Source organism: Epinephelus moara, chromosome 21 (genome assembly GCF_006386435.1).
Source record: "Epinephelus moara isolate mb chromosome 21, YSFRI_EMoa_1.0, whole genome shotgun sequence".
Classification (NCBI taxonomy): Eukaryota; Metazoa; Chordata; class Actinopteri; order Perciformes; family Serranidae; genus Epinephelus; species Epinephelus moara.
Window position 1 is genome coordinate 30,592,570 of NC_065526.1, and position 18,350 is coordinate 30,610,919.

Sequence of the window (18,350 nt, forward strand, 5' to 3'; positions counted from 1 at the left end):
CCCCCATGCACACACACACACACACAGTAGAGCAGGGTCCTCACTGCCTGCCACCTCCAGCTGTCGCCAAAGGGACAAAAGGAGGTGTGGGGGTGTCTGTGAAGGAGTTGGAGGGAGTGAGGGGGTGCTGAATAGAAAGATAAACTGAAGAGCCCCCCCCAACCCCCATCCACAGACCTTGTCATCTGCATTAGGCAGCATCTCCTCTCTTTGCCCCCTTACTTTCCTTTCTAAGCTGAACTGCACACAGGAGGACGATGGGAGACTTACGCTCTCTCTTTCTCCCTCTCACACACATACACACTCACACACACACACCCACATACACATGTACTATATCTTGCAGACTCATACTAATGTCATTATATGTATATCCATGCATGAAAGGCAAAAGTGTGAACACCTATGTGTCTTTGCCTTGCACATATAAACATAAACAGATATGCACACACACACACACACACACACACACACACAAGCACGCATACACCTTCCTGCCTTAATGCTTTAACCCTCCTCCCGTGTTTGCTGCAGCTGTTAGTCCTCCATTGGTTTCAGCGCCTCCTTCTCCACTTTCCGCAGCTAATAACTCATTAGTCTTATTTGTTGATTAGGCCTGGGGGTGGCCATGGTGTGTGTGTGTGTATGCATGTGTGTGTGTGTGTGTGTGTGTGTGTGTGTGTGTATGTGTGTGTGTGTGTGTTTGGGGGGGCATAATGATAGACACATATATGGATAGAGTAGATGGAAAGATATAGATCGATCCATATATGAATCTGACTTAAAGGACATTTGTTATCTTTGGGGAAAAAATGGATATTTGAATTAATTTTGTTCTAAGCATGTGTTGAAGAGACTAAATTGGCGTCCTGGATGTGAAAATAGAATTTTAGAGAAACTGAAGGATTCCGATAAATTGTCAGGGGAATCAGTTGCATTTTTTTGTGTGTTTCACGTGGGGTATGTATCTCCTTTTTGTTTGTAATCAGCAGGTTGCACACAACAGTGAGTTTAAAGCCTGTTTTGAACTTTGCAGTTTTCACCCAATGAAACAGAAGTAAGCCTGCATTCATTGCTCGGTGCAGTCAGCACCAGTGTCAGTTCACTTTTTTTTATATACATTCAGTGTTCAAGGTAATGCAGGTAAATAAATTGTTTAAAAAGTACGCTTGCCATAGATGACATACAGCTCATTTTTCTTAAAAAATACAGTTTGGTCACATTCTGTAGCAAGAATAAAGATAAGTTTTCATTTTAGTTACTTTTTTTTGGGGCTCATTACAATCCTTTTATTTGACGTTAAAAAGAATCAATCAATGTGCAAGATTGCTTAAATTTGGTTGTTACAAAAGTGTAGCCACATTATTTACTCAGAGGGATATTTTGCAGTCAAAAAACAGACTTGTCTCTGTCCTCTGGTTGACAGTCTGTGTAATGGCAGTACTGTTTCTACAGGAGCTCAGACATATTTTTGGTATTTCTGGAAAGCAGTTTCTTGTTACTTGTTGAACAACTTATTTTTTTAGTGATAAACTAAAATCTGATGATCCGGTAGGGCCGCATTTATACTCATTGTGAGAGGAATCCATGTGTCATTTACATGATTTTCAAAATGGGAAAATGTGCATTTCAAAATCGGAAAATGTGCATTTTCTGACAATACGATTGTCTCGGTTGGTTGATGGTTTTTTCCCAGTGATCACTTGACTTACTAGATGCCAGCCTTTTTTTTTTTAATTATCTGACACCAGACACTGTTAGTGGTCATTGCTCGTATCATTTCACAGCTTTTGACATATCAGCTTGAGTTTTAATAACGCAGAACATCTTCATCAGAACAAGTCACAGTCCCACAAAGAGTCTTAAAATCTTATTAGAGTCAAGTTGGAAAAGAAAACACTGCAGTGCCAGTGGAGATAATTCTGCTTGTTACTCAAAGAGAAATCTTTAGTTGCAGGAATTCTCTTGAATCGAGCAGCAGTTTCTTGGCAGCAGAGGACTGATCTGCCTGAAGATATTTCCACTAGTTTCCAGAAAGCGAGAACATGTCGCCACACTGACAGAATGATTTTAATTTGTTTGAAGGAAAACAAGATTTTAAGGCTCAGCATGAGTCTGAATGAGTTGTAAAGAGAAATGTTTTTTTTTTTGCCATACCGCTCTCCTTTCTCCTTTTCTTTTCCTTCCTTTCCTCTCCGTCTTTCCCTCCCAACCTCTTCCCTCCGCTCCTCTCCTATTCACCCTGCCGCTCCCTATTCCCTTCCTCCTCCTTTTCGCCTCCTTCCTTCCACGCTCTCCTTTCCTCTCTCCTGACTTTTTCCTCCTCTTCCATCCCTTCCCCCCCCCCCCCCCTTCCCTCTCTTGTCCTCACCTCCTCTTCCTCTCCTCTTCCTCCTCCTGTCGGCAACATGTGGAGCCGTCGCCATGGCAACGAGGGGAGGTGACATGTGCTGTAGACAGGCAGGGAATGGAGGGAGGGATGGGAGGAATATAAGGAGGAGCCCCACAGCGCACTTTGTAGTCTCTCTCTCTCTCAGAAAAAAAAAATAGCATCTCATTCCTCTCTGTGGAAGTGTTGGAGGCTGCCGGTCCTCTCACTCCTCTCCTCTCCTCTCTGAGCGTGTGCTGAATTGCGTCAAGGAAAAGACCGGAGAGAAATCTGTCTGTGCATTTTTTCTTCCCTCTTTTTGCAACGGATGAGAAGCGAATGGCAGAAAAAAAGGGAAGAGGAGGAGGTGGAGAGGAAGCTGGGAACTTTTTTTTTTATTTTTTTCAAAGGAGAGATGGGGGATGATGGGAGGTGATGAAACTCCCTCTCTCTCTCTCTCTCCCACTCACTCTCTCGTCTTCCTCCCTCGCCGCCGGTGTGGTGCTGTCTCTGAGTCTGTGGTGTCGGTGCAGCCGGACGGACTGGAGTGGGAAATAGACACGGGAGGAGGTGTCTGTTGCATTACCTCACCATGGATTTTTGGTAGGATTGAATTGTTGTTCTGCATGCTGATATGCTCTGGTTTCCTAATAACCTTCTGCTGTTGACTTTCCTTGATATTTGTCCCAAAAATTTGTACAAAATGCCAGAGATGATGAGTCTGTCCTGCTGTTGCTCTTCTCCTCATTCATTCCTCTGCTGGATTTGGCAGTCTCCTCTATTCTAAATATTGCATATTATAATTTGTTGCAGACATGTTCATGTAGAGCATTTTCTGTCTCAAAAATGCTTCAATAAATTTTAGATATTGACTAGTCTCAAGTGCAGTTTCTGAGGGGAACGCGCAATGGGAGTATCCGTGGAGTTTAGACACTGATTGACGGCGCGCCCTGGTCGACGGGCTTCATGCAGCTGCATCTCACCGTAACATTGTAATAACATTCAGTTTAATGGGATTTACTGCTGTTTTCATTTTCTCCAGCTGCGGCTTCACGCTGCCAGAGTGCAAACTTTAAATCACGTTGTGCATTTTTTGTAATGTTGCAAGTGATATTCAACTTGGAGGAGTATCCTAATTTGTATGCAGTGTGTGCTATCACTGTAAGATTGATTCAAGTCTGGAAAAGATACAAGGGGGAATGAAAAATATAAAAAGTGAAATTAACAGTCCTTGTGCTAGATTTATAAATAGAAGTCCATATTGGTGAGCAAAAGTTTGGTGTTTTATAGCATGTTGTTGGGGTTTTTTACAAATAGGTGTGTGAGGACTTACGTGGATGTGCATTTGTGTGGGTGCAGCGTGCACACGGGCACAAGCGTGTACAGTGTTTGAGTCTGTGTGGGTGTGTGCACGATTACATCCAGTGTGTACAAGTGTGCACCTGCAGATGTGAGTGTATCAAATGTGAAATTATTCCAGAGTGTGTATGCATATCGCACACAGATACAACTACTCACATGCATGTGCAGCTGTGTGTGTGTGTGTGTGTATACGCTTATGTCCGAACATGTGTGTCCACGGTGCGTTTCTGTTTGCTAAAAGGTTTTGTTAAAACCCCGGCTGAAGTTTTTCAAAGGCCCAGGATGAATCAGAGGTGAGGGACAGATCTTTGTTTCCTACAGCAGTCGTCGTGGAAGAAAACAATAGCCGGCCACCGCTCTCCCTCTGACCTTTTTTCACCCATTCTGAATAAGCCAGAGCCGTGCAAATCCATCTGCCTTTTGTCTATGGGAGCCTGGCTAATCCACCCCCCCTCCTTCACACACACACTCATACACACCCTGTCACACACACACACACACACCAACCAGGAGACCTAACCTCTCCACTACCAAACCTCCATCTAAAATCCACCAAAAACCTACACACACACACACACACATATATTTCTACTATAAGCATCCTACACTTTTTCAAACTGTTTTCACCTCATTCTTATTTCTTAATTGCTTCAAGTGACATTTTCTTAAGTAGTAAGACAAATTTAAGTAGACAAATTAGCTACCCGCACATCACACACAATATTAACGCAAAACTGAATAAAAAAATCACCAGACGAGAAATAAACCCTCCAAAATTTTCTGAAAATGACGCATTTCTTTTCCCTCTCTTTTTGAGGGTTCCTTTTCTTTCCCCCTCCTGCTCAAAGACGCCTGTCTGTCTGTCTGTAGGGAGTGTGTCTGATATTTGCTGAAAAGGGCTGAACCCAGCAGCGTATACAGCCAGCCAGCCAGCATCCTTGACGGGGCTATGTTAATGCTTTTCAAAAATACTCAGTCAGGAGGAGCTGCACACTGTATGTCAAATCACGTTTGCCTATGTGAAATGAAAAATTTGCAAGTACAATCGCTTTTGCTGGGGCAGATGGACAATGGAGGTGGAGGCATGAAAGGAACTCCCTTCTCCCCTATGCCTTTGGGGAGACAATATTTTCCTTTCATTTTCCTGCTGCTCTCTGAAATAGACTTGATCGAAACGTCTGATTTTCCTCCAGAAACAAACTGGATTTTCTGTGGGGGTTTTTTTTTTCTTGCATCATGCGATAAAAAAATTGACATCTGAGCCAGGAATGATCCGGATTGAAGTCTGGAGTGCTATTTCTTTCTGGCTGTGTTCCTTTTAGCTTCCAAATCAATACCAAAGTCGTACTGATTATTGTCCCAGATTATTTCTTTTAACCTATAATCATAGCAGCAACACAAACGTAAATTTCCTTTAATTCTCTCCGCTGAACTGCAGTTCTCCTTAGCGGTCGCAGCTCTCTATATCAAGCCCTCAACATGTAATGTGATTGAAAGTGTTAAGCCACAGGAGGGAGAGTCAGGACAGGCCTCAGAGCTGCAGAGCCGTGCAGATAACCTCCTATTATCAGAGACAGAGTGTCAGTGACACTTAGGGCGAGAATAAGAATCGCTATGCAGATGTAGGTATTCAACACTTTGCTCAATATTTCCAAGCGTTCTGTTTCATGCTGCGTTACTGAAAAGGTTACACAGTCCTCTGCACAGTGATGACTGCGTGCGCCGGCTCATGCATGAACGTTCCGCCTCCCATCCCGAGCAAACATTTGATTTTCAATCATTGCAAATTTCTGCTACATCTGCCTCTGCGGCGCGAGCAGAACGGCTGATCGTTGTTTTTTTCATAGCTGCGATCTAACAAGTCATACAGCCCCAAGTCTCTCTCTCTCTCACTCTCACCCAACGACACACACTCCTCCGCCCCTTTACAGTTACTAACAACTGCAACCAAACTTGATTAAGCAGGTGGGGTCAGGCTACATTTGTTTGAATCAATAGACAGACATGCTAGGCAGCCATGATAAAGAGGCCAGGGGGGAGGTAGAATCAGTGTGTGTGTGTATGTGTGTGTGAGGAGGGGGGGGGCGAGTGCTTAGCAAACGCCAGCATCTGTCCCGTGAAAGATGACTGAGCTGTTACAGTTAGAGCCTTGAATTATGGGCCATTACTAGCCGAGCAAGATGCAATCCCTCTCCATGAAACTTAATTTGACAAAACAATGAGATGACTCGGGGAGTAAAATGACAAATGAAGTTATTTGATCCGTGGTTTAAAAAAAAAAAAAAAAAAAATTTGCAAAAGATGATTGCAGTGGAAGCATGTGGAATCAGCAGTAATGCATTATTAATGGCCTTGCCAAGCCTACAACACGTACAGGCTACTGCTCAGCTACTTTTGTTTATGAAGCTTCTTCAGCGGCTGATATTTCACATCAAGACCGCATTAATAAAAAGAAGCATTAACAAAAATACAAACTACAATGAATTGTATCTGATTTTACGAATGTCTAATGCAATATTAATATCCGCAGCCATACAAAGCTAACATAAACCCTGCATTATGTTTATTACTGATTCATGAACAGCCTCAGTAGTAACTCGCGGTTACTAGTAGATAAATCTTTTATACGTACTGTACTCCAGAGCTGGATTTCTCACATTTTTTGTTCCGCTTTATTATTATATTTTTTTTCCCTAGCACTGAGAGAATGGTCTTTAGTGCGGCGCTCCAGTCAGAGACGCCCACTGTTTCCTTTCAACGCCATCACATTACTATGCAACCAGCTTTTACAGTACGGCTTAGAGCTCCCCAAGCAAATTGGACACCCCACAAAGCATCGGACAACTGTTGTCCCCCATTGTGGGTCTTTCTGCAGGCACTCTTTATCAGGTGCTGAATGCAGAGGCAGCAATGAATGAAATCATAGGGGGTGGGGGTGGCAAGGAGGTGGGGGGGCATCATCGAGTGGTGATGGTGTTGGTAGTAGAGAGTTGGGGGGGGGGGGGGGGGGGGGGGGGGGGGGTCACTCGCTAAAACCTCACAAGAATTCCAGAACAATCCGTGTGCAGGGTAGAGCGGTCCTTTTCCCACCTCCCAGGGTTTCAGGGTTTCTCTGTGCTGACAGGCAGGCAGGAGGGATTCGACAAGGCTGCCCCCTTTCTCCCTACCGCTTTCAAAGCCTCCTTTCCATTAACTCACCACGCCGCACCTCGCCTAATCTCTGTGACCTCTACCACCAAGGGACAGGGATTTTTTTTTTTTACCCCCCTTTTTCTTTCTTACCCTCGAGACAAGCCTGCTGCCTGTCTGTGAGGTTGAGAGCATTTTTTTCTGGCACAAAAATAATACCATACAAGCTTCATGCAGCATTATATTGCTATCAGGGCAAGCTAATGATGAGCTATAGCAAGCGTTTATATTTTTATACCAGTAAAAAAGGGGAATTTATATTTTACTGTGCTGCAAAGATGTGAGAAAACTCTTGTTTCCAAGCAGAAATGAGTCAAGAAAACCTTTTTTTTGTTTCACTATTGATTTCTTTTGATAATTCTGTGTCAGAGGGAATTGTAGGCCTTGTCATTGGCAGTGCAATTTGTAGCTCTTCTCCTTTTGGTTCTTGCCTTTGCTCTTTGTTGTCAAGATCATTACGCAGTGTGTAATCATGGGGAATTATGGTGCCTATTGTTAACTCTTAGTAGTCAGGTAAAACGCAACAGGCCCATTATCTTGAGCTCGCTGGTGTCTCAAAATGAACAGCAAGCAGCGGTTGGAGCCGCAGCTCAATAAGAATTACTTCCCCTCGCTCAAATTATAGCCGTGGCGGTTCTTACACACTCAAGAAGCAGTTCAAACAGAGACTTTTATCATACAGTATGTGTCCATTGTGTTATCTTAAGCAGCAGACCGTGTGAAAAGAAATCTTTCATCTCCAGTTGTTTGCTGAAGGATCTGGTTCTCACGCGCTGGATTAAAGTGCCGCCGAGGTCGAAATTGGCAAGGCACTTGCTCAAGACGGCAGAACGTCTGTTGCCTCCCGTTCACAACGGTAGAAAATTCCTCCGATATAGCAAACGGTGTGTCGAGCTGTCGAGACACACTCAGACTGCTTTGCTAAACAGGAGTTTATGCATTCTATGCACTCCTGGGCACAGATGGTGGAACAAACGCTTGTGATTATACTTTTCATCGAGCACAGTGATATGCATATTTATGTCTATCCAAAAAAGGAAATAAAAGAACCATGTGATTTACACCTTCATCCACTGATGTGTAGACTCAAACGTTTTTTGGGGGGAAAATCATTGGAAGCAAAAGCAATTAACACTTTTAAGGGGGTTCAGATAGATTACTGTCAAATGAAGGATTTCAGTGGCTTGTTTTTTGGACCGTTTGGTGGATGCTTTAATCCAGGGGTATCAAACCGTGTGCCACAAAGCACTGAGAGTCTGCAGGGTTGTTCCAATCAAACACTAGATGATTTTGCAGATTAGTTCCTCTTGTCTGATTGATCCAAAAAGAAAAAAAATCACCTGGTGTTGTTTTTGGCCAGAATGAAAGCCTGCATACTTTTAGGTACATCGTTTTACACCCCTGCAGTTTATTCCACCTGCTATCACCATCACGAGCACAGGCATTTTTAGCATGGTGGATGAATCAAAACTCTTATCTCACCTTTGAGAGTACCACGCTCTACCTATCGAGCTGCACAGGGAACCACTCACCTCAGATAAAAAAATAAGAATAGAAACAAATGATTAACTCTTTTTTTTATTTGTTCTATTGTGGCCCACAGGAAAGCCAGATCAACCAGATCCCCACCAAGTACAGCCAGGCCGAGTCGACAAAGTTCTTCATCCTCACCATTGTGTCTATCCTGTGCATTGTTGGCGTGCTGCTGGCCTCCACAGTGGTCTACTGCCTGCGCCACCGCTCCCACCACAAGCTGAAAGAGAAGCTCACCAATCTGGGAACAGATACTGGCAGCGATGCTACCGCCACCTATCAGGTAGGAGGTGCTGCTGTGCTATTTGTGAAACTGAATAGAGAAGATGATGTTTTTGTAACTGTGATAGAGGATGCAGGATTGGGCTGGTGTAGAGCAGTTCCCAAATGTCTGTGCTTGTGAGCCCTTAAAATGAAGTAATGCATTGCATTTGTTTACTGGTCGTGACCAAGCGGCAACCTTCAGGGCTGAAAAAAGAAGTGCCAAAAACTGCAGTTCTTCTAATGGCCACTAGACCCCCATGTTAAAATGCCCAACTTCATAGAAGAAATCAACATGTTTACAGCCTGGTACAAAACCAGTTTTGGTCTCTACAGCTCATTTCCCCCTTCATGACAACTGTAGGGGGGTGAATTTTTATATAACTCACCGGTTTCAATTTTATTAAGGCTTAAAGTTATGCATAGTTAAGAGCATGGCCACTTTGAGTGACAGGCTGTCTGTAGATTGTGTCCTCATTTAGATCCACCCCTCACTCTTCCGCCGCTCCTCCACCCTCTCGTCACTTCTGGCAACAGAAATGCGAGATTGCTACTGCCCAAATGCCAAATTTGTGGCATCAAACTGGAAGTCCACAAACCAATGCATGACATCACAATAGCTACGTCCATTATTTTTATTTAGTCGATGGTTGTGACAAGTTCAACCAAAGAGTAATTTTTTTCTCCCTTGATTTAATTGACTAATTTTTAGAAATAAAAATCTTATATCTTGTATATCTTATAATTTACTGGGTGGGGAAGCTGAGATAGGAGGCAAGTCTGAAAAACAAAACATAATTCAGCATATCAGAAATATGTTTCTGTCCTATCCTGCAAATTATCAAGTAGTGCATGTATGCTTCATAAAAATCAAGTAGTTAGTTAGTGGGTTCGACGTCGAATCGCATTGCTGATTTATCGCATCACGTGATCTGGATATTGTAGTGATGTGACTTTCCCAAACGAGCTGAGTCTTAGAACTGGCTCTTTGAAGTGAACGAGTGAGCGGCTGCACTGTCTTTCTCCCTCACAAGCTAGTCTCTCTCAACTTGTTCCAGATCAAATAATCTGAAATTAATGGATACAGAGTAAATTAAAGCAAAAAACAAAGAAATTAGGAACTGGCTCGTTCATTCTAAAGAGCCGGTTCACTCGTTCACTTCAAAGGGCCGGTTCAACGACTCGGCTCATTCGCGAATGTCACATCACTAATCAAAATCCCTGTCTTTTTTCACTGTAAAGCCAGGTTAAATGGTTTTAGATGTTTGTTGACTCATCCTGAGCTCAGGGGTCGGCAACCTTTATTATTAAAAGAGCCATTATCAGCCAAAAAAAAAAAAGAAAAAATCTGTCTAGTGCCACAAAACAAATTTGAATAAAGGTAACAGCCTATTAAGTCTAAATCAGCCCATCAACATCATGAATAGCTTTTAATGAGCATTCATTAATATGATTTACTACAAGGTGGCTACTCTGCAGTTGGCTGTTTATAATTATTTAATACTTTAACTTTGCAGCTTTGGGAGTGAAAGCAAATGAATCTATCCATACACTATTAAATCCTCTAATTTCCTCCAACACTTTTCCTTTTTTGGATTTGGAATCCATTGCTAGCCATGTTAGGGAGACTCCACATTTTAGGTGATGAAACATTCAATTTATGTCAAAGCCACAGGGGGCTAATGGAGAGCGTCGAAAGAGCTGCATGCAACTCCAGAGCCGCAGGTTGCCTACCCCTGAGCTAGCCACACCAGTTTTATAAAGCTGCACTTAACCCTTTGTGGGTTGTAGGCTAGTCAAGGATATTTGAAGAGTTGCTCATGGTAGCTTGCTAACTTTATTCATTTTTATTTATTTGTTTATTTGACAAGGACAAATGCATGGGGCATTGCTTCATATGTAAAATACAAAGTAGATGCAATGCATAGAGGTTTCTAGCCATGGCTAATTTGCAACCCCTGTCCCTGGTTAGGCTTTTAGAATGAAAAGAGTAAGTGTAAGATTACTGAGCATGGAGTGATTCAGTACAACACAACAATACAATACAAGACTAAGTCAAATAGGAGACCACAATGAGAACAGAGACAAAAAGCAATTAACAATGACTGTGTTATTTAAGTATGAGGTCAGTGTGTGTGTATGTGTACATGCCCACACATGTACTTCCATGCATTGTGCTTAACGCACATGCGTGCGCATTTGTTTATGTGTGATCAAAGATTGTGGCCTGCACAATCAGTGTTCACAGGCTTGCTTCAGATCAATATGGAGGGATTTGAAGAGATGTGTGTTTGGATATCAGTGGGCCAAACCTTTGTTTTAATTTCCGAACAAATGTAGTAGAGGTCTAGTTCGCTCATGTCCTCCTCCTGATGTAACGGCGAGGGAAGTGTGTGTGAAGCCGACAGTCCCCTCAGCAGCAGCAGACTCCGCTGTAGCTCCGTATCACGCTCAACTCTAAGCCCGCCCACTTTTTAGCAGTCCAATCAAATGCAAAGGATTTGGTTTAAATCCATGCTGTAACTGTACACCCCTCAGATATTTTGTTTTGCTAGGAAGTACGTCACAGTAGCAAAGCTAAAGACGCTCTACCTTAAATTTATTTGATTTGTGCCAGGTTTTTCATTTATTCTCTGTTATGTAGATACACATATTAACACTCTTTTTTTCCTGCATTTGTGTGTAAATCTGAATGTGCTGAGTCTCTTTTTAGATAATGCTTCAGATACTGTGCCTTGCTTTACTTTAGGTGTAGCAGTTCCAGTGTTGGTGACTGAAAGCTTTTCCTTTGAGACTGTTGGTGGGGTGAAAAGGAGAGAAACCCTTTACTGCGGGATTGTCAGTGACACTCAGCCCCCAATCACAGTTTTTATTTTATATGGTCATGTTATAACTAGGTTGATGCTGTGCGGTGATTGCTTACTGTACTTAGTCCCCCGCTATAATTTGTTGTTTGACACATGAAGCGATATCACCAATCCAACAGGTTTTTCCACCTCAAGTCATTTCCATTCCCCCCTCTGCTTGCTGTAATTATCCTTTGGCCGGAATAGCTGGGTGTGAAATTTAATTTACAGAATCCAATATTAAGTGGCTTTTTGAGCAAAGAATTAGATTGAGATTTTTCCGTCTCTCTCCCTGACCTTTTCCCCGCCATGTTTTTAAATGAGAGTGGTCCTGTGAGCATTGATTTTATAATGAGCCCAGCCCTAAGTGCTTACATTTTATGCTCTTCTCCGGGGATTTTTAACTCCTGAAATAGACTGCACTGCTGCGTCAGAGGTTTACCTCAATACCGGGGACTTGTAAAGATTCATAATGTTAATTTCTGCGTAATCTATTGTTTACCAATGAGGAAGAAGATAAAGTGTGAGTATGAAAAAGGGCTCATTTCATAGGATTTAACCAGCAAGACTGTTTCTGAAAGTTTGACATTCAACATGCCCAATGACAGACTGACATTTCAGCTGTACACCTTCCTCTGTCTACATAAAATATTTGCTTTTCCTCAGTGTGAGAAACTTATCTTCACGGTTACTTGCCTCCGAGATTCGCTTTAAGCCTCTAATTGGAAAATGCTAATTAAAATGCACACGTAAGACTGTGTTTACGCATTATTCATCTGATTATTAGCTAACAAAAACATTCATGTTGCTCATTCTTGGGAGGTTTACTCAGCCCTGCTCTGCTCAGACTCCCAAAGCTCTTCCAGTTGATTCTCTTTCCACTGTCGTCTTTATCGAGCCTCGACAGCGAGCCGTCGTCATCCTCAGTGAAAGACCTCAGTGTTCAGCTCCCATCTTAGCCGTGTAAGCCTCGTCTCTTTGTCAGCGCTGCTGTGTAGAGGGGTTCCCTGGGCTGGATTCTGTGTGTGTGTGTGTGTGTGTGTGTGTGTGTGCAGTCTCTAGGGCTACATGCAATTAAAGCAGACAGGAAGCGGCAGGCTGCCTGACGGCCTTACTACTGCGTCTCCTTCATTCTGGCTGTCAAACACACACACACACGAGCGTACACACGTAAACATGCACAAACACACACATACACGCGTGCACACACTCGCCAGCCACTGCATGTTAATGATTCTTGCCCTTGGCGCGTTTGTTTGAGACCTTCCTTCACACACTTCCACACACACACACCGTCTCCCATTCACGTCAGCGTGCCACCAGCTCCCTCTGAATCCCCTCCACCTTCAGCTCCACGCTCCTCCGCTCCCCGGCTTGTCAATCAAACGGTCCCCGTGAAACCGCGACATGGGATTGGCCGACACCGACAAAGGAGACGTTGATTGACAAGCGTCGACAGAGGAGTGTGTGCACCGTGTCTGAATGCTGGGCGGGGAGATGGTGGATGATGCTCGTCAGTCAGTCAGTCAGTCCCTGGATTACTCTGCCGCCGACATGGGAGTCTACAGCGTCGCCTTCAGTTTATCTTTACATCTGATTCAAACTTTTATCTCCTCCTAAAAGTCTATATTTTTTTCCTGGAAGTAGAAGGAACTATCCTCCAGCAGGGTGAGATCATTGCACTTGATTGCAGTGGAGCTCAACTTTTTGCATGGATTTTCCACAAATCAAGAGATATTATCTTGAAGCAATATTATCCTATTTAAAGATATCATCACCGGCACCATGAAATTTCTTTAAACATGAGAAATGCTTTGGAAGCTAGTGGAGATATCTCAACATATTTGCATATTTTCTCAAATTTTTAAGACACAAAACCAGATTAAATGACTTGTTAAGATATTTTTAAGTCATCTTGTTTTTCTCACAGACGCTGTGTCTGTTTTCTCTGCCTGTCTCAATTTAATTTCAAGGACCTTCACAGGCACGATAACATCATCTTTACACTGCCAAAGAATAAGTGCAAAACACATTTCCAGTACATCTCAGTTTAGATTAAACAAGCAAACAATAACTCTTCTTCCCTGACTGTCCTACATCCCCTGTCTCTCTTTCTGTTCTGTTTTTTATTTCCTGTCTTCTTCTTTCTCTCCTGCCCTTGGACAAATACAAATTTGGTGAAAATAAGCTTTCATAAAAAATCAGAGCGTTTCCAGTCAGTGTCATCTGCCCCTCATATGATGGATAGAATGTTATTTGATTGATTACATGTCTTGAAGTTAATCAATATCATACTGTTTGTTTGTCATTAGGAAGTCCTTATCCTGAACTGATTTAAAATGATTTTACAATTTGGTTTGATTCCAAGTAAATGTCCTTATCATTCAGAACCAGGATTGCCAGCAATAACAATGGGATTTGTAGCATTACACTGGATCACAGTGTAGAGTTGTGTTGTTCTCACTCAAATCAAAGATATCCTAAACGTATTAAACTCATAAACACTGATTTATCTTGAAAATACAGTGGATTTTTGCACAAACCCTTACAGTCGTCAAAGTTCGTTTTTATGTGGTACAAAAAGGAAACAAATTACGTTGGACCATAAATATTCAGATAGTGCTTTAGGCAAGTCGGTGCATCATGGCCCATCCATGTCTCTCTAGGAATTACATACATGTTAGATACTTTTTGCCAGATTACTTTAACATGTAGGGGTCCAACTTTGATGTCCGAGATCAGGGTTTGTGTCCCAACTCCAACCAATAATTTACATTAGCTCTTTATAACAGTTGACAGCTGTCTTTCCCCGCACTTTAAGACCCCAGACATAACTTCAAAGCCCTGCACTCACCAGGCTTTAGCTTTGGCAACTATGACACTGAATATTATCTCTGAGTTTTCAGGGTTCTCATCAATGCACTGTTGAGTTCAGTTCTGGTCTGTCCCTTATGATTCTGAATGGACCAGGGGTTTTTTTTGTTCCTATACGTGGCAGGAATGGTTCTGCTGGACTGCTAGAACAAAGCAAACGTAGTAGTAGTCATTATTCTGACAACTTGAGTCCTTGCTAATCCTAATGAACCATTTGCAGTTAGCAGGGCTTTCAACATGGTGAATGTCACAGCGTCTAGTGAGAATAAAATGCCAGCTTTGGCTTTGCTTTTCTATCTGGTAGAAATTAGTTGAGTTTTCAGATCTGCTAGCAAAGCCTTGAAATTATTTCCTAACTATATTGCTTTTAACTAGCACAATGAAGGAAACAATAACTAACATGCCACTACTGTTTGTTGGTGACAATACATGTTGAAAGTAAACGATAAAGTAGTTAATCTATGTTCACTTCTATCCTTTATTTGAGCTTCATATTCTTTCTCCACTCTTTTCTGTGCAGAGCTTTGATACTTGTTATTTTATTGATTTTTTTCCTAGTGTCCACATTTAAATATGTTTATCAGTGCTGCAGTCCAGACACACTGGTATCAGTATTTACTCTTTATGAAATACTGTGCTATATTGCTTCACCTCCAGCTTTTCTTCAGTCCTTCAGTCCTGTGTCCCCCACCCTCCCTCGACTCCACCATATTGTATCATGTTCCCCCTTTTATTTGTTTGTTTGTTCAAACACAGAGGCAAAGCACTCGGGTGAAGGCCCCTACATTTGTTTTGGTCAGAAGGGCATGTAAACAGAGGCGCCCCTGTGGGCCTGATGGGCCCTGCTGACACACCCCGACCCCCAAACCCAGTTTTCCTCCCCATTAGCAGGCTTTTATAAAGAAGGGGTGCTTTGGATGGCACACGCCTCCCGTCACTGACGCGCCCGCCGTCGCCCCGGGGTGATGCATGATTCGAGACGGTCATGTGGCGCCAAGTGGATTCCCTGGCATGACGCCCATGAGAGGGGGTTGTTGGGGGTTTTTGTTTTAACCTTTATTCATGTGGCGAGGGTCGATGAGGCACACACGCACTGTTAAAGCACTGATCACACAAAGTCATTTCCATATGTCTCTAACTTCACAGCAGCAACTCAGTGTTTTTTTTTATTATTATTATTGTTTTCTAGGTGAGCACACCCTTTTCTTGTTTCTTAGTGGTGTTCATTGATTTCTGGCCTGAATGAAAAATCTTTGTGTCAAGGCTTTTATTTTGTTTCAGGCCACCAAATGAAATTATGTTCAGGGCAGAGAGAAAACTCATGGCGGCAGGTTTTCCAAAGCAACAGAAATGTGAATTTTCAGTGAATAATTAAAACATTCAAATTATTCAAAGTGACGTTGCTGTGATTCACATTATCAATACTATAATTTAATTTTTTTCGGTTTCTGTGCATCAGTGACAATCTTTGTCTTTTTGAATCAGCTGATATCCTTTAGCAGTGATGTGGCCTTATACAAGAGCCTAATTGTAGTTTTACATTTTAGATATTTAGATGACAAGTGCATCTGTAACATTCCCATGGTTCACTTAGCGCTGTTTCAAAAAAAATTACATAATGCTGTCGTACATTTTTAAGATTGATTTTCTACCTTCCAGACAAACATTTGTGTCATTCATTTCAATTGTTTTTTTTAAATCAGTTTGACTTAAAGCTTTCTAGAGATTGGTAATCCATCATGGCCAACATTTATCTGCCTTTATTTGTTATCAGAGTTAATGCAGTTTCAAGAATGGATGCACCAACATCTTAGAAATAAACCATTTCATTCATGAGCTGTCAGAAAAATGAATCCAGAAGGGCTTATATGGATGTCCCGGAAATGTTCGCATTTGTTGGATTTAAAAGTTTGCTGTTTGGCAAGAGACTGAACTATTGGATGTCCTTGAACACACCAACAATGAGGAGTTTTCAAAATGGTCGTTGCATGCTACTACATCTCCTGGAACAGTAACATTTGACAAAATTAATCAACATTACAACGTAAGAGAAAGTATGGGCAAGTTATAAAAACCAGTGGTGTGATAGCAGTAACTTAACCAAGGACATTTTCACAGTGCAGTTGCTCCTGAAATAGTGATGTTTCACTTACAGGCATCTGTTAAACTACCAGGCTCCCCTGCTACCACACTAAGCAGAGACGAGACTGAATGTGTTTGTTGCAGGTCTCCTTGGGAGTCTGACTTAGTCTAGCCTACTCTGTCATTAAGGGCATAAATTCCCAAATAAAAGGCAACATTGAGACAAAGCTGGAAAATGCACAGCAGACTCTCATCCAGCTCATAAACCACGGTGATTAACGTGTCGCGCCTCGCTACCTGATGAAGTATGTATCGTTGAAAATCAATACACTGTAAATAAAGATACTTGTGTTTGCATGGAAGCAGCTCAGGGAGGGGACTTCAGAGGCACTGTAAATTTGCGCTGTTTAGACTCTAAACCTGTCCTGGGTTATATTATTCCTTCAAATTTTTGCCTTTTTGTCCTGTAATTGGCTCTCGGGGGGAAGCCATTTTGAATCAGTTTTAATTACATCATAAAAGAACTTGCTGCAGCGGCAAAGTTCACTGTGTGGGCTCGTTGAAATATGAATGCTGTTGATCATGTGTTTCCCTCCCAGACAAAACACCCACAATGCAGTGTATTGTGCTGATTGGGCTCCATGTTGCTGAGGATGTAGCAGTGACGCACAGACAGGAGGGCAGACGAACTGGTGTATTTAACCGCCAGAAGGGTTAGACCAATTTATGGGGACAATATTTGGCCTTTATTAAACATCCGAAATCGACCAGCTAGCGTGATCCACCTCTGGTATCATCCAAACTCTCACAGTCTGTGAAATATGCAGTGAAATGTTATCGTATTCTCCAAGAGCAGGCTGAAGAGAGAGAGCTTTAATGTTCGATGATGCTTCAGACGCTTTTCCCTCCTGGTCTGACAAGATTTCAAAAGAGTAAAATCCTTGAAAGTTGTGGCAGCAAAATGATCAAATAAAAGGTGAACAATGGGATAAAATATTAGCTAGTTACAGCTCTAACCTAAGAAGTTCAGTAATAGTTTCAGCTGTAACTCAAACAATTTAAACTGGTATGCCAAATTGTATAAAGGTACTTTGCAGCCCATGCTCAACCAATTTGTCTGTTATCAGGCCATTTAATAGTCTGTGATAAGCCTCACAGATATGGGTTAGTAGGGGCCTGCTACACATACTTTAATGTTGAGGGGGCCATGATCTGGCCATGGGCTTTCATGGGACTCTCTCCCATGGGCAAGAATGTCTGCATATAGAGAAGACTATGCTTTTTTTCTTAATCTAACAACACCATTTTGGTGCCTAAACCTAAAGAAAGTGAAAGTGAAACCTAACAAACTAGTAATGGCCATTGAATGGACTGATAGTGACTTTCTGAACCTATCAGTATGTGTAGCAGGCCCCTACTGACCCATATCTATGAAGCTTATAACCACAGATAACATCCATTTAATGGGCTGAAAACATCCTGACTGAGTGCCATACAGTGGTCAACAGTACATTTTACCATACAGTACACACAGTATGTATCAGTCAACATATTTCAAAGGAATTACGATATACATCACACTTGCTATTACACCAAAGACAGCACAGCGGTTAACAGGTTTAACAAGGTCCTAATGGAAAGCCTCATTATACATGTATCCAGTTATTATGCATGTTACTATTGAAGAAATTAATCATTTCATACAGAATATTAATTAAAATGGTTTTATTACGAGATAAGATGATTTACGAGCTCTGCTGATCTGTAACCATGGAAACACAACTCAATCTGATAAATCCATTTAGCCTCCAACTATCAATGGGACATTTGAATAA

General features: G+C 42.1%; 1 protein-coding gene across 2 annotated transcripts in view; it reads left to right on the forward strand.

The window, feature by feature from the left end:
* LOC126382840 (receptor-type tyrosine-protein phosphatase N2-like) overlaps positions 1-18,350 on the forward strand; it is a 298,552-nt gene that overhangs the window by 213,352 nt on the left and 66,850 nt on the right. For both annotated transcript variants that reach the window (XM_050032933.1, XM_050032934.1), the window contains one exon: positions 8,523-8,735. In XM_050032933.1, the coding sequence (XP_049888890.1) occupies positions 8,523-8,735 (213 nt within the window). The remainder of the gene's footprint in view (positions 1-8,522; positions 8,736-18,350) is intronic.